Source organism: Varanus komodoensis, unplaced genomic scaffold (genome assembly GCF_004798865.1).
Source record: "Varanus komodoensis strain SLA01 unplaced genomic scaffold, ASM479886v1 scaffold2, whole genome shotgun sequence".
In the NCBI taxonomy this organism is placed as follows: domain Eukaryota; kingdom Metazoa; phylum Chordata; class Lepidosauria; order Squamata; family Varanidae; genus Varanus; species Varanus komodoensis.
The window spans coordinates 28,188,544-28,204,302 of NW_025335568.1; the positions used below are offsets into that span (position 1 = coordinate 28,188,544).

General features: G+C 40.2%; 2 protein-coding genes across 5 annotated transcripts in view; both read right to left on the reverse strand.

The window, feature by feature from the left end:
• BBS7 (Bardet-Biedl syndrome 7) overlaps window positions 1-3,020 on the reverse strand; it is a 31,010-nt gene extending 27,990 nt beyond the window's left edge. Inside the window, exon 1 of one of the 2 annotated variants that reach the window (XM_044429327.1) lies at window positions 2,856-3,020. In XM_044429327.1, coding sequence (XP_044285262.1) covers window positions 2,856-2,891 — 36 coding nt within the window. In that variant the 5' untranslated portion in view covers window positions 2,892-3,020. The remainder of the gene's footprint in view (window positions 1-2,855) is intronic. The other variant, XM_044429328.1, reaches the window with a different exon arrangement.
• Window positions 3,021-5,956: 2,936 nt separating this feature from the next.
• The window catches only part of TRPC3 (transient receptor potential cation channel subfamily C member 3), a 53,286-nt gene continuing 43,483 nt past the window's right edge, over window positions 5,957-15,759 (reverse strand). For all 3 annotated transcript variants that reach the window (XM_044428867.1, XM_044428868.1, XM_044428866.1), the window contains 3 exons: window positions 14,088-14,171; window positions 7,060-7,135; window positions 5,957-6,150 (listed from right to left, as the gene is read on the reverse strand). In XM_044428867.1, coding sequence (XP_044284802.1) covers window positions 6,008-6,150; window positions 7,060-7,135; window positions 14,088-14,171 — 303 coding nt within the window. In that variant the 3' untranslated portion in view covers window positions 5,957-6,007. The remainder of the gene's footprint in view (window positions 6,151-7,059; window positions 7,136-14,087; window positions 14,172-15,759) is intronic.

The window sequence follows — 15,759 nt, forward strand, 5'->3', positions numbered from 1 at the left end:
ATAAACACCAAGTAAAAGCTTAAATAACCTTTATCTAAGTAGTAAATATACAAAGCAAATGATGACAAGGGATGGCAAGGAATAACAAGAGGCAACAATAGATCAGTCACACTGCAGATGAACATCAATTTATTTCTCACTTTGTCCAGAGAGAGCCTGGAAATGTCATGACTAATAGCTATTGCTACTGAAACATATTTAGTACCACAAGAGTTGTACAGAAGACCAAATTAATACAAACCAACAGATTTATGGCACTTCAAAGATTAGTAAATTTACAGTGACATAAGCTTTCATGAACCAGAATCTACTTCATCATAGGCATGAAGTACTCACAAAGAAAGTGCCCCAAACATCTTTCCAACTTTAAAAAAATATTTTCAGTCCAGGAGCAGGAAATATCAAACAGGGGTAGGCACAGCAGCAAACAGATGAATGTTGTTGCTGAAGCAACATGGCAAGGCAAGATACACAGCAAGATGCAGGAGACATGGCAAGATACAGAAATCTGAAATAGGAATGCTCAGACATGATGCAGGCACAGCAGTAACCAAGAGGCCCTGTGATACAGAGGCAACATAGCATGGCAGAAGCAGGGACCAGGACATCAGGCAAGGTGCAAGCACTGCAGCTACAAGACAACCTATGTTGCTGAGGTCAGTCTGGAGGGAGCAGCTTGCTCTTATATAGCTTTTCCTGCACACTCTCAGCTGGCACTCATCAGTAGAATGATTGGGACTGATCTTGTGAATTCAGTGGTAGTTGTTCCAGTTCTTACCACCAGAGCAGCCCAAATACTGACACCAAGATCATATGAAGTCTTGCCCCAATGATGCCTGGGACACCTGTCAGAACCAGCTAGAGGACTGCAGAAGAATGAAGGAAAGAACAAGCCATGGCAGGCCCAATTGTCTGTTGTATACTGTGGGTTATTCAATGAACTGCCAAACATAGAACACTAGTCACAGAGTGTCTTAGCATGGTGTGTGAACCTGCCTCTACTTTAAGACAGAGAAAAGGAAAATATTATTCACAAAATGAGGCCATATATATATATATATATACATATATATATATAAAACACAAGAGGCAATGGCAGGTATTACAGTACTATCCAGTGAATACTAAATGCAGTTAAAGTGGATGTGATTCAGTCTCAACAAGTGGCCAGTGGAGAAGAACAAGCACCATCAAAAGTGAAGATCAATTAGTTTCTGTCCCATCTCAGAAATAAATTGATGTGAATAAATTGATGAAGACCAAAGTGACTTCAGAACACACAAAAGAGAAAGGAGGTGTCCAAGCACAGAGATCAGTTTGACAGAAAATATCAAAACAGCAGGGAAAGAGAAAACAGTTCCACCACAGAAGAACTTAAATCAGACTAGGAACTGCTCACAGACCTGGGCTTGTATCAATATCAGTAAGAGGATGCTTACATTTAAACCTGAGCTGATTGGCATTGTTGGTAGACCTGTCTTGCTAAAAATTTCAAAGAACTAAGTATATATTATTAAGCCAACAGCATATAAAACCAATACATTATAGTGAATGTTACTGCAATTCGCCTTCATCATGTAACATAATAATGTAAACATTTAAGTGATCTCCATATTTTATGACCTAGAAAAATCAGAATGAAAGTGTAAATATTCGTAGGGGTAGAGTAACATTCCATGCACACCTAATTTTAAAGTAAATCTTGTTGATGTTAGTGGAACTTAACTTCAGAGTCAACATGCCTGAATAGGATCAGGCTTTAAGTTAAGCCTAACCGCACAAAATAAGAATTTTTACTACTCAGTCAAAAAAACACTATGCCAGCACATAAAAACAGAAGGACCGGGTTGCATCACAAACCATTACATCATGGGACAGTAGGGAGGTAAGCAAAGACACCATCATACATCTGCTCCTGGATCAGTGGATTGCCCCTTTTCCCATCAGAGCAGCCATGTACAATCAACTGTCACATGAAGAAAAATCAAGAGAGAACTATTTATCTGCTTCTGACATATTTTATGAATACTTGAACAAGTGTCATAAGTATTCTCATTTCTTTGTTTGGATATGATGTGTCTTTAACTCTCTTGATATTCCCCTCTTTATCTCAGTATGTAATGCTGCCACGGAGAAATTAAGGCCAATCCTATTAATTAACCTCTCCTTCAGTACTGTATACCAAGCTATAAGGCTCCTTCATTGGATGATGTGGTCCCGAGGATGAGACACTGGTATTCAAACAGCCTATAATCTGAGTTAACATTAAGTAAAATAAACCTCTTTGTACAAGAAGCATATTGGTTTAAAGATGTTCAGTAACTTATTTCCTTAGTAAATAAAACAATGTCCAACGACTGCTGACTGAAATCTCACTCTTTCCCTTCACATTCCTTACTCTCAAATTCTCCTTTTTCCTTTGAATGTTCTTTGACCAGGCAACTTATAGCCCTCCAGGTGTTTTCCCCTACAACAATCAGCGCTCGCCTGCATAGCCAATAGTTAGGGATGATGAGTTGTAGGCCAAACCACCTCGGGCAGCAAGCGCACTGACCCCTCATCACCTCCTCTTCTCCTTTCTGGCAGAGGTCCTCTGTTTTTTTATTACACGTCATACGAATATTCAAAAGATGAAGCTTGCCCTATTCTTGAGGGAAAAATACTAATAAAACTACGAATTACTGCCTGTGAAGCAGTAGTTGAAGATCTAGGCGGAGCATTGTCGCGGTATGGGGAAGTTGCCCATCCCAATCCACCAGCTGTGTTTGAGGAAAACAGCAACAGAGAGGACTACTGTGCGGAGCAACGCACACGGACCTGTTAACCGATTTACGCATCCCACCCACTCACAATACCTGCAAATAATCCACCCGGTTCAAGTTCAGGTCCATGGTGGCGAACCTTCCGCGCTCTAAGATCCCGAAATCCTGATTCGTGTTCCCTTCTCAGCGTCGCCGAGCCACCAGCGCCCCCAAAGTTGTTCTTCGACCCAAACAACCCACCGAGGCCTAAAAGGCCGCCAGCCCCTCGTTACCACGGCAACGAGGCAGCACTTCGCAAGCCTCCACCATCTCTGGACTTCAATTGGCTACAAATTAGAGAGGCGGTCCCCGCTTTGAATATGCTCTCTGATTGAACAAATAGCTGCCAATCTAGTAAAACGTTCCTCAGCCTGAGAGTTCATAGCCAAGAACGCCTGAAACCTGGGAAGTGTCCTAAGAGGCTGAAATGTAGCAAAAGAAGGGAAGCTGCGATGAGTACGCAGAGAAGACTGCTTCTGCCAGAAATTTAGCCAAGAACTCATCTACCACCTTAAGGATAAACACGTGTTATGGCACCAGCGTGCCTACTTAATTAGATGTATTAAGTATTATTCGTAATTGGCACTTGGGAAGTGAATACCCACATAGGACAGAATTGTTAACAGCTTTAATTGTAATAAAATACAGAAAGCTCTTAGATTCAGGTGCAGCTCAAATATATGCAAAAGTGGTACGTTAACCATTTACAAGTGTAGCAATTGGTAAAAATGTACATACAGTGCAGTCTTACAGCTACTGTAATCAGTGAGCTTTGTTGATTTGAATCCTACCTTTTTACCAACAAAAATGTAGTACAGTGGGGCTAATTTCCGGATGACTGGTTTTAGGATTGCAGCCAGTCATCAACTCTACCAAGCTGCAGCAGAGGAAGAGAACAGGATCATTCCATCAGATCTGTCAAGAGATTGTCTGACTGATCTTGGGCTAGTTCCTTGTATTATCTGTTTTGCAAGGTTGTTAGGATAAAACTATGTATGTTAAAGCAATCAGGAGGAAAATTAATGGGAACTAGAGCATGTCTGGTTTTTGTTTCTTAGGGTTTTCTCAAATGGAACTTTGCTGCTCCTTCTTATGTACACCATTTCACATCCTTGGCTGGGTCCCTTTTCTTTTGCTATTTTCCCAGGTCTGTACCACTTTAGATCCTTTTGCCTGCTCCATTCAATTGACTCATTTTAAGTATTTCAGGCAAAAATAAATTAAGACTATTTTGCCTGGCTCACCATTCTGGCTTTAAAACAGCTCACCATGATTAAATCTATCGCCACTACTAAATCCCTTACTACATAGGCAGCAATGTAATTAAAAATATGCTTTTGGGTTTGGGTAGTGTAGTTCCACCTTTTCTTCCTATAATGCCCAATCCTTGGCAATGTTCTGCTTTTAAAAAAGCAAATGCAGAGGAATATAGAATAGTTATACTGAGCATGATGAGGTGTTCCTTTCCTTTACTCATGAGCAACTAAAGCCTATAATTTTCCATTTATAATTAAGAATCAGCACTCTCTTTCAGGGCAAATGAAAAAGCATTTATGCAGAACCAAGGACTTCTTTTTAGAAATGAAATCCTATCCCAAACTTAACACTGTAATACTCTCTGAAAATATCTTCCAGACATGTTCAAGACACACACACTTGCTCTCTTAAATCTAATAGATTAATATTGATACTCTAGTACTATCACTAGGCTTTATGATAAATTTCTGATTGATTTTTGGAAAGATAAACTATGTTTCTTGGAACTCATTTGCAGCAACTTATTTATATTTACTGTATGTAATGTGTAGTAGTGAGAAAATTATTTTGTACACATAGTAGAAATTAGACACCCATATTGGGAGTGTCAAATTTGTGTAACATACTTGTAGTAAAATGATACATTGTGACAACAGGGGCAAAAGAGGTTAAAAACATTTTAAAGTGTGATAAATCTTTATGAATCTGCCCTAGTTTATTATTCAACAAAGAGTATGCATAAGATCACGTTAGCTCTTAACACAGCTTGAAGAGATCTATCTTGACTGCATCTTTATCCATTTCAAGTGATTAGATAATTAAGAAGTATCCTATTCATATATTCTAAATACAGTTACAGTATTAAAAACAGGAGACAATAAAGTATGAATATTTTATTTTACAAGTAAGCATCCATTAAATTATTTAGAACAATGTAACAAAATATCAGCCCTGCATAGTCTTAAATGTAAAAAAAATCTTCACAACATGAAAATGGATATTTTAACAGCTCCCATTAGTTAAAAGTTTAAAAGAACCATAGTTCCTATGCTGAAAGCAAACAAGAGGGAAACTATATATAATAGTATTAATGTTATAGTCACATTTTATCTCCACCCTTAAATGTTCAGTTCCTTTTCTTTTTTAGCAAAACTGATAAAGGGATATAATCCAGGGAAAATTAAACACTTGGAAGGCCTCAGTCCTATGCACCTATATGAAGAAGTAAGTCTCACTAAACTTAAGGGACCTATTTCCAAATAAGCATGGATAGGATCGGGCTGTGTATTCATTGTACTGGGTCTAGAGCTAGGCATAGTTAGAGTAGGTCCACTGAAATCAATGGGATAAAGTTGGTCATGATTAATTTGTCCAATTCATTTCAGTGGGTCTACTCTAAGCATGATAATGCTTGGATCCAATCCACTGATTTCACTTGAAAAAGCAAAATATGGCTACTGAAATCAGTGAGACTTAAACACGTCTCACATTTGCCTGGATCATTTCAAGTAATCTAGGCTAGCTGCATTTTAGCTACTATATTCCTCAGAAGCTCCAGCATGATGGAGGACAGATACACAGTAAACTCCTAAATATGTTTACTTCTTAGTAAGCATGTTTAGGATTACAGGCTTAGTCTACAGTGTTGGTTTTTATTTGTTCAGTGCAAATAATATTCATTATATTGAGAAAACTATGAGCAATGTAAGATATAACTGTATTGTATTAAATAAATGCAAAACATACTTTAATACCCATTAAACTGATTTCTTTCTGCTTGTAAATTCATAAAATTTTCTAAGACTGTATTTCAAACAAAGCTGTACATAAAGTTATTTAGTGCTAAAATCCACAATACAATTTTCAAGTATAAATCACTCAGAAATATTATTGCCGATACTTGTGCTGTGGTCAAACTCCAGGGATTAATTAGTATATGTCATTTGCAGTCATTCACATCTTGATATATTTGGGTTGAGTTTCTCACTGAGTTTATGTATGAGAATTGCCAGCTCCTCTGTTGCTTGGGACTTGTCTTCCAGAAGTTCATAGCGAAGACTAGAAATATCTTGTTTAATTTCCTTTAATTCACCTATGTAAGTAATGAAGAGAAAGTTGTTGACAAAGCTTAAATATATGTGAAATACCTACCTATTGTATTTCTTACAGACGTTCACAGAAAGACCAAGAATTTGAAGTTCTGAAACTTCTGTGGTTCATTATCAGTGAGTGCTTTAATCAATCAGTGTAATTACATAACTAAAGATTTTATTGACAAGAAGCAATTTGAAATATTCAGGGGCAGCGCATGTGGCCTGCACATGCTGCAGCCTCACCAGTGGACCATCGTGTCATGTGAACAGCCCCAATGAATATGAATGCTATTTATGGTTATATGTTGTAGGGGAAACCCTATGTTGGAGAATTAGAGAATCTACAGTATAAAGCAGGACTGTTAACTCTTTATTCATTAAGCAACCACTTAGCCCCCATTTAATATTTCATTCAAGGTTTGGGGATTTTATATATTTGTAGAAACAGTACTGAGCCTAACACTCTGCCATAGCATTCCTTCCACTTCATATGGAGAGGCAGGGCATTTATGGTAAGATGAAAAGCAATGATAAAGCAGTATACATTTTTTTTAGTTCTTTCTCTTTGTGTGAACTGAGCTGATGCACTGTAAGACCAAATATCTGGAAACCACATACATAAATATGCTCTTGCAAAACATCAACACCTAACTGCAAAGTATCCACATGACATATGGGGCATTAAGCCCTGCCTGGTCTGTTGCTAATCCTTTGTTCACCAGAAACGGAAAATAAAGGAAAACTGTAATTGTTCCAGTTTGTCCAGACTGTTGAGACAGTTTGCTCAGAATGCATAGTGTAGTATACCAGTTACTATACTGTGTGCTAATGCAGTCACTATACTTTATGTACAGCATTTAAGTCCTTCTACTGTACAAGTAGATTAATAAGTATACAGCAGCTTTTACCCTCATTGACTTCATCATTTTCCTTGTCCACTTGTGCTTTCAGAACATAACGTTTTATAAGTCGCTTCATTATTTGCTGTTGGAGAAAAAAAATGCTCATTAGGTCCTTATATTGCCAACCTATGACTGCAGTTTTAAGCATATGTATCTGAACATAAGTTATATAAAAATCAGTGAGATTTACTTTTGTCTAAAAATTATTAGAGTGTAATCCCCCAAAGTACATTCCTTGGAACTAACCATCTCTTGTAATGCTTCATTTTCAGTACTTCATTTCCACATTTTCTTTAGTGCAATGAAAAGACAATTAGTGAACCCTAGGCTTTTTTGAGAACAAATTTTCAGAAATCATATTTTGAGAAAGTGTTTCACACATTTTTTATATAAATAAAAGCAAACAAGTAAATAATGCTTTCAGTATTATAGCTCCTTCAGTATACTTAAACCTTATAATTACAGGTTTCATTAAGAAATCACAGAAATAGTGAGTTTACCCTGGCTACTAAGTTTTTATTTCATAGGAAGGTAAGCTTGGTGGTCAGTGGAAGGAGGAAAAAAGGTCAGGGGACTGCTTGCAAGCTGAATATTGGTTGCCCTTGGCTTTTTTAAAGCTTAGAAAAATGGGTGTAAGGAGGTGATGTAAGAAGTGTACAAAATTATGCATGATCTGAAGAAAGTGGAGGTTTCCTAGCTCACTCATGCATGAATTCAGGATCATTAAATGAAAATGGATTGTGATTGATTCAAGGCAGATAAAAAGAAGTACTTCACATGGCATACAATGAACTACAGAATTTATTACAACAAAATGTAATGGCACCCAAGAAGGTTAATTTTAAACAGAGATTAGGCAAATTCATGAAAGATAAAGGTATCAATGCCAACTATTCCTGAATGCTATTTATGTGTTATCGTCCTCTGTTTCATTGGCCAATGTTGTACAAATGTAGTGTGTTTTAGTAGTTTTATGCCCCACTTTGGGATTACTGTATAATGAAATGTGCATAATTTATAAATTGATAATGTTAACGTAAGATGTCATGTTAGCTATCAGAAAAAGCATTTCTCTGAATAATAGAGGCCTGCCTGGCACTCAGTAAAGACTGTCCTCTACAGCAGGGCATTCAAATAGCTTACTGGGGCCTGCTAAGTATTACTCAGGTCTGTAGGTATTTAAAATTTGCACTGTCAACTTTTTAATGATTTTAACATGTCTTAACATTATTTTTTATCATCATCATCAACTTTGTGAACCAACCAGAGAGATTCAGCTATTGGACGGTATAGAAATTGGATGGATGGATGCTGGGGAGCACACAAGGAAGGATACTATTGCATTCATTTCCTGCTTAGGAGCTTCCCATGGGCATCTGGTTGACCAATGTGGGAACAACCTATTGGACTACACTGGTCTTTGCTCTACTCCACCAGGGTACTGATTATGTTCCATCATACATTTCTTTCTTTGGCACTGAAAACACTATAACAACAACCTTGCAAAGGATTAGCTTTCTCTTAGTGCTACAAGCCAGTGTTGGGGTATCAAGCAACTCACTCCCAGGTCTGATTCAAGTCATGGCAGCAACTTGACTCAAGATATCTACTGTTTTTATGACTGAGTCACTCCAGGGCTTTCTGACCACATCTGCTGTGTGGAGGGATATCCTGGGGCAGCCTCAGAGGAGGGCAGCATGCTAGAAGATAGGCACAAACACAACAGAGGCAGTGGGAAGGAGGGACAAGGGGGCAGGGGGATTGCAATATAAGGGAAGGCTTCAGCAATTTTTGATGCAGTTTGCTCTGCTCGGCAGGAAGCACAACAGTACTTCTGCCTGCTGCCTGTGCTTTGTTCCTGTGCATTTCCTGGGAGGAACAAACAACCACCTTAAATAAATAGCTGGTGGTAGTGGGCTGCCTCCAAAAGTGGGGGTGTACTGTATACCCTGCTAAGCCATTGTATCACCTTCAACCACCCAGAGTTTGTTGCTTTCAACATCTGCGCAATTCAGATAGTGTTTTCTTTTCTGCTAAAAGACATGATGGAAAGAAGAACCTGAGCTAGGACGGAAAACCTGCATTTGAGTTCATTTATCAGGCACAGTTTTGTTTAAATAAATCATGAAGTAAAGGACTTCAATGCATCACTGAGAGAAGTGCAGATGGGAGCATCAGCAGGTTTACAACTCCCCCCCCCCCCCCCCGCCCACAAACACCCCACTACCACCTCCCTTTTTTCAGTTAAAGTTGGCTCTTGAGACTAGCACTTGAACACATCGCTGCTGCAGGTCCTTTTACCACAAGGTGTCAGCAAAGGCTTTTGCTTTTTATCTAATGTTGCTACTCATGAGAACTGAGGCCTTGGAGGCTGGTGTACTAATCCTAGAAGCCTGGTGTAACCAGAGTACCTCATGACAGATTTGAAGATACTTAAGTCTGAAACAAAACCACTTGTGTCAAGGATGTCACAGTTCTTGAATACAATGGTGAAATCTGGATACAGAATATAAGCAAACAAAACAGAACCTCTCTTAATAGGTGGTATAAAAAATAAATAAAAGCTTACATTCCCCTTAATTGTGGTGGTGTTGGTTCCCCAGATAGTCCAAGGGATGCTCCATGGGCCTCCCAAGTTACCTGGAGAAGTGACGTATTAATTTCTCTCCCCATGCCAAGAACATGCCAAGCGCTTCTTGCCACGAATTTTATAACTCTCCTCTCCTCTGTTTCAGAGGCTGTCAGTACATTCTAACTCTCTAATCTCCAGCAACCTTGCAGACAGTCATGTTTGGTGATCCTATTGTGGCAGTCCACACAAACACCACTTGTGAGCTGCTTTTCTGCATTTTTTTGCAAAGTTGCTCCTCCACAAGGGGAGCACACAGGGGAGGGCATCACCGACAGGGCAAGCATCCCAAGAAGCCCATATTCCCTACTCTGGCCCCTCTCTTGTCCCTGACATTCGTTGAAACTGCCAACAAGTTCCACTATCACTTTCCCTGCACTTTCTGAACCTACCAACATCCCCTGCTGTCAGGTGTGAGGCATGAGAAATCTGCACTGCAATTTCCCAGTGGATCTGAAAGAACTATCTGCAGTTCCAGGAGCAGAGCCTCCATCTTTGCCTGAATGCCAGCCTATTTCACATGAGTAATCACCTTCAAGTGCCCCCTGGACTTCCTACCAGCCTTTCAGCGAGATGTGAAAGTGATAGTTGAAGCCATGGCACAGATGCTTCGCACCCTGTATGCTCTCAAGTGGCTCTCAAAGCCCCTAGTGCAGTGATGGCGAACCTTTTAGAGACCGAGTGCCCAAACTGCAACCCAGAACCCACTTATTTATTGCAAAGTGCCAACACTGCAATAAAACCTGAAAACAGCCAGTCCAACTTGGCAGCACACTGACCGAAAGTTTGGACGAGTCGTGGCTAATGTGTTGTGCCTTGTGATGTCATCGCCTGGCACCACTGCTCCTTTCCAAGGATGCGCATGGCTTCTATGTGCTCTGTTATCCCATTGCTTGGCTGCTGGGGCGACTTGGCTCATGTGCCGACCGAGAGGGCTCTGCATGCCCACTGTAGTGTGCATGGCATAGGTTCGCCACCACTGCTCTAGTGCATTGCTGCAAACTAACTATGCACACAGATGTGTGGGCATGTATCTATGCAGTTAGGAAGTAGGCAGTGGCAGGTCTAGTGAACAGTGGAAATAGGACACCTGCATTAGTGGCTGCATGCAGGCTAGTTGGGGTAGGGGAAAGTAGGGACAACTGCAGAGCAGCAGAACTCTCACACCAGCAGAGGGGACCATTAAACTGATTGATACCTGGCACCTTTTTCTATCTGACAAGAGTCACCCTTGCCCTGCACTCAAGTCCCCGTGATGCTGCAGAAAAAAGATGTGCTTTGCAACAGTGGTAGGGGTACGGGACAGTGCCAGACGAGGCTGCTCAGTGTGCCCTGCCTGGAGGAGAGAGTGCCAGGGTGAGCTGCCTATGTGAATGGCACTGTGGGTGAGGGAGAGACTTCTGACAGTGGGGATGTGGGGCACTAGACAAGGCTGGCTACGGCTGTGCTGCAGAAGGGGATGAGGGAGGGCACAGCCTGACTATGCTAATGCCTTCCATGAGCCTGACTGCAGCAGGGAGACAGCCCTTTCCAGCGTATGAGAGTCCTGCATACAAAGGAGCATGGACCCATCTGCAGCAACTGGGGAAGGTCTCCTTACATGTTGGCACACAGCAAGAAAGCACAAGGGAGTGCTCCTCTAGAGCAACAGTGCTATTCCAATGAGAAAGCAGCTGCCTCAGCTGAGCAGGGTGGGTAGACCAGACACAGCTGCATGAGGACTTGCCCAATGGAGTGCATGAACCAATAAGGGAAAGGTAGGAAGTATATCCTGCAATCGAATTTCAGCTGCAGACACTGATGGGGTACCTGCCACCATTAGAAGGAAAGATTTAGAGTGGAAACCATACAAGCATGGAAACAATGTGATTGTCTAAACCTAACAACCTGGTCTGCAACCCTATTACTTGGTAACCACACAGCATAGTTTAACATTATGTATGAATGCAACCATTGACTGTCAGCTAGAAAAGAAAGACGAAAGTGAGGGAAGAGTAGAACGGTTTGCTGCAGCATAGGGTCAGGATAAACTCTTTTGAAATCGGTCCCTCTAAGCATCCACAGACTTGCTCCTATGCTCAGCCCATTCCTAAAAATCAAGCCAAGCTGAGAGGAAATCTGCAAATGCTAATGGACCCCCAGTTGTACAACCAATAACCTTTCCTATAAGGGCAGGTTCAGGAAGCAGAAGAGGGGTGTTGCAAGTGGCTGCACCATGTGCCACTCCCGCCAACCAATGTTCTGGGTAACAACAGGTGCAGAAGAGGGGGTCAGTTCCTGGTAAGTGCCTCATGAATGGTGGGTGCACTTGCTGGTGGGTGCACTGGATTTGAGTCCAGGGAACTGAGCCCAGGGAATCCAATGCATTCCTACCCTTAGCAGCCTAGGAAGGCATTGGCAGTTATAGGCAGCTTATAATTACATGTATGTATGTATGTATAAACAAACAGTTTTCTCACACATCCCTACTTGAGCCCTTTGCAGTTTACAGTATCCTGAAAGAAACCCAAGCTAGTTAGAACTCTAAAGAGGAATACTCCTGGTTTGTGGTGAGGATATAGTACACTTTTTGTTATAACAATACAGAGCAAAGAGGCCACCAGCCAAGACTCTGACAGAGGCAACATTATGGAAGCTCTCACAAATGTGTATAATAGAGGCAAGTGTTGGAGATTATCTGGCCTACAGAAGCCACAGTGTTACAATAAAAATTCAAGGGTAAGTATGCACAATAGGTAGGTAGAGATCTTTATTTGAAAGTTCACAGACCACCAAAGAAAGGCCTCACTTTTTCTCCACTCTCCTCAGTGTTTTTCTCGACCCACTTAAGCACTCTTTCCAGTCTGAACCCTCGATATCAGAACCCTTTCTGATGGCATCTCTCCAGAGTCACCAGGGCTAATTCCCATTGAAGGAATGGCTAAATCTGGTACCAGTCTGTTTCACTGACCCTTTCTCCTTTTTCTTTTTCCACGATTCCTCTCCTTTATTTAGGCAGAGCTGACCTCATAAGTTTTATCATTACCTCCGCCCACTGCCTGCCCCATGCCAAGGTTCCCTCCTACTTTAGCTTCTTTGTCTATTTTTGACAATATCATTCCCAGATGGCAACCAAGCTGAGCAGCCACAAAGGAATACAGAGCTAGGGACCACATGGTGCACTCTTGATCCCCAACCACAGACTTTCTCTTTCTGTTAACTATGTAGGAAAGTATACCCATAAAAATGTTCAGGAGTACAAATAGTAAGACATGACTGCATCAATTTACAGACAGGATGAACTGCCATTGGATCAACACAGTGAACCTCATGATGTTGTTGATTATGCCAGTTTGTGATCCTTCTGTTCTCTGGACAAAAAATGGGGTGCATATATCCTATGACATTTTGTGGGGGAAAAGTATATGTTTTCAAGGACTACTGTCAGAATTGTCAAGCTGAATCAGAACTGAAAATCCTCTCTTGCCTTCTGTTATAGCAGCCATCAAAGAGCTAGTCTGTATTTGGAATTCAGGAAATAAAAAGCTCATACATTACACATGGCTCAAGGTGAAATTTACATTAACAGTAGAACAGAGAGAGAGGAGAGGGAAAGAGGTAAATCTTGGGCTTGGGTAAATCTTTCATATCACTGTATCTGAATAATATGCATGTGTCCATTTATGCAGATTTGCATTTAAATTCATATGTTAACTTCTTTCTCACTCATTTTTTAAAGATATCCAACATTATTCTGAGCTTTTTATAAAATATGTTTCTTTAGTTTGGCATTCTCTAGTTAAGCTTTTAAAGCAAGTGATGCTACCATCTGTCTGTCTATGTTCTCACAGTGCTAAAACCTATTATTTTTTTGAAGCCATACAAGATTAAAAGCACACTTTATTGGACATTTTCAGCCCTGTGTGTCAATTTTTAATCAGCCGAATCACAGCCATTACAACTCAATTCATGCCATCATTCAATATTTCAATGGTTCAAAAGATTGTATAATACAGATGTACAACTCATCCTAATTAAACTTACTAATGAATTAAATTAAATCACTTTAATTAATGGATTGAATATTCATGAACAAGTGCACTTGGTCCTGTGTTTCAGAACTACGTATGTACTTGCTGATGTGGTCTTCAGCATTTTCCTCCTGGCAGTTTCTGCTACAGAACCTACAGACTCCTCCATGTTTAAAAAGTATAGGTGAGGAGGGATTGGCACAAGACCTGTGAATAGGAAAAGGGGGTGGGGGCGTGATACAAGCATACGTGTTCATTTCTGCAATCTTTATGCTAAGCAATTAAAAGATATACCACATCATCTTCTCTTTTCATACCTAGCAAAGCAGCAACATGGAAACTTGTTGTTTATTCACATAATTGCTACTACATGAGTTGTCCAAGTATCTACATACCTGATAGCGTGTTGGCTGATTGAGAATGCTATTAAAGCTGTGAGATTCAAAAACTCTTGAGTTGGATTGAGAAAAGAGGTTTAGCTGGGAAAGAATAAATCTAAATTAGAATATTATTCATGGGATTTGCAACTATAATTTGACATCACTTTGTTATGGATTACCACACTGGATTACAGAAATGTAAGCATAGACTTTTAGCAGAAATAAGGTGAACTTTGATTTTATCAATTATTTATGTGACTATTTACTTACAACTCGAGGGATCTTGGGAGTAAATGAATCAGAATCATACAGAATAATATTCCTGGAAAACAATTTTGCATTCTACCAATTTTAGCCTGGTTTGAACTGGCTAACAGCTCCCATGTACATAGGTTATGGCCATACTAAACAGTCAGAAGTAAACAAAATTTTAATATTAAAATAAAATTGCAATAAATAGAGGAAAAAATCCCCCCCCCCTCTCTCTCTCTCTCTCTCTCTCTCACACACACACACACACACACACACACGGAGAGGGAGTTGAGAGTAAGAACCAATCAACACAGTTGCTTTCTTTTTGTGATCTTACTTCTTAACATTTTTTTTTTAAATTCTCGTCACTGCAGAAACCCAGTTAGTCCCAGCTTTTGCAATTTAACTATTTGGTTATTCCACCCACCTGAATGCATGGAGGGGTGTGTGGGACTATATCACTCCTCCCAACCTTCAACCATTTAACTGAACTTGTGAAAAGGGCCTCTGCATGCATTCAGTTGAACACACAAATATCAGTGGGTGTAATCCACTCACTTTTCCATGCATTAAGTTATAGAAGGAAATGACAAAGAAAAAGGGCCAAGCATAAATGTGAATAGATGCAAGGTTATAGATTTATGGCAAACTCACTGTTGAATCTGTATCACATGAACTACCTGCTTATTCTTTTAACATACCACATCTACAACTATTCATTCTTTGATTTCTATTTTTAAAGATGCAATTTTTTAAAAAAGTGGAAAACAGCTCCAGAGATTAGAAAACCAGTTTTGCTAGATCTTAGGCATGTAAAGAAAGGTATATTTGACCTGAATGAGTTGGATGTTTCCAAATCAGGCTCACTGCTCTAACACTGTTTTATCTGCCTTCTTTAAAAAAAAATCAGCTGAAGTCATATTATGGCACCCTATATATAGCTTTATCTTCATTGCACTACTTTTGCAGCAACAAGGCTTGGTCATCTTACTTCATACAATTCTGTCACTGCTTGACTAGAGCTGTATTCAAGCATTAATCTCTTTCATATGAGTAGAACTGTACAAGGAAGATTGGCCATGGGCACACTAACTTTGTGTCTCTCTGCCACTGTCCTCATTGCTTTCACAAGTTGGGTGGCAACTGTCTGTAACAGGACCCATGTTCTACTCCCGAGTTACAAGTCTGGCTCCCCTTGCAGCTAGTCACCCTCCAGTTTGTGGGCAGAGTCTTCACTCTGATTCATGATGTTGGGGCTTTAGAGCTGAAAAGTGAAACAAACTGATTTATTTTAAGCATAGCCCCATATATAGTCAAGGCTGGATCAAGATCAGGTCACCTACAACTGGGCTGGCAGAAGTAGACTTCCCAGCTCTCTGAAAATGCTACACAGTGGGATGAGGAGGCACTATCAAACTCAGGCAAAGACACCTTC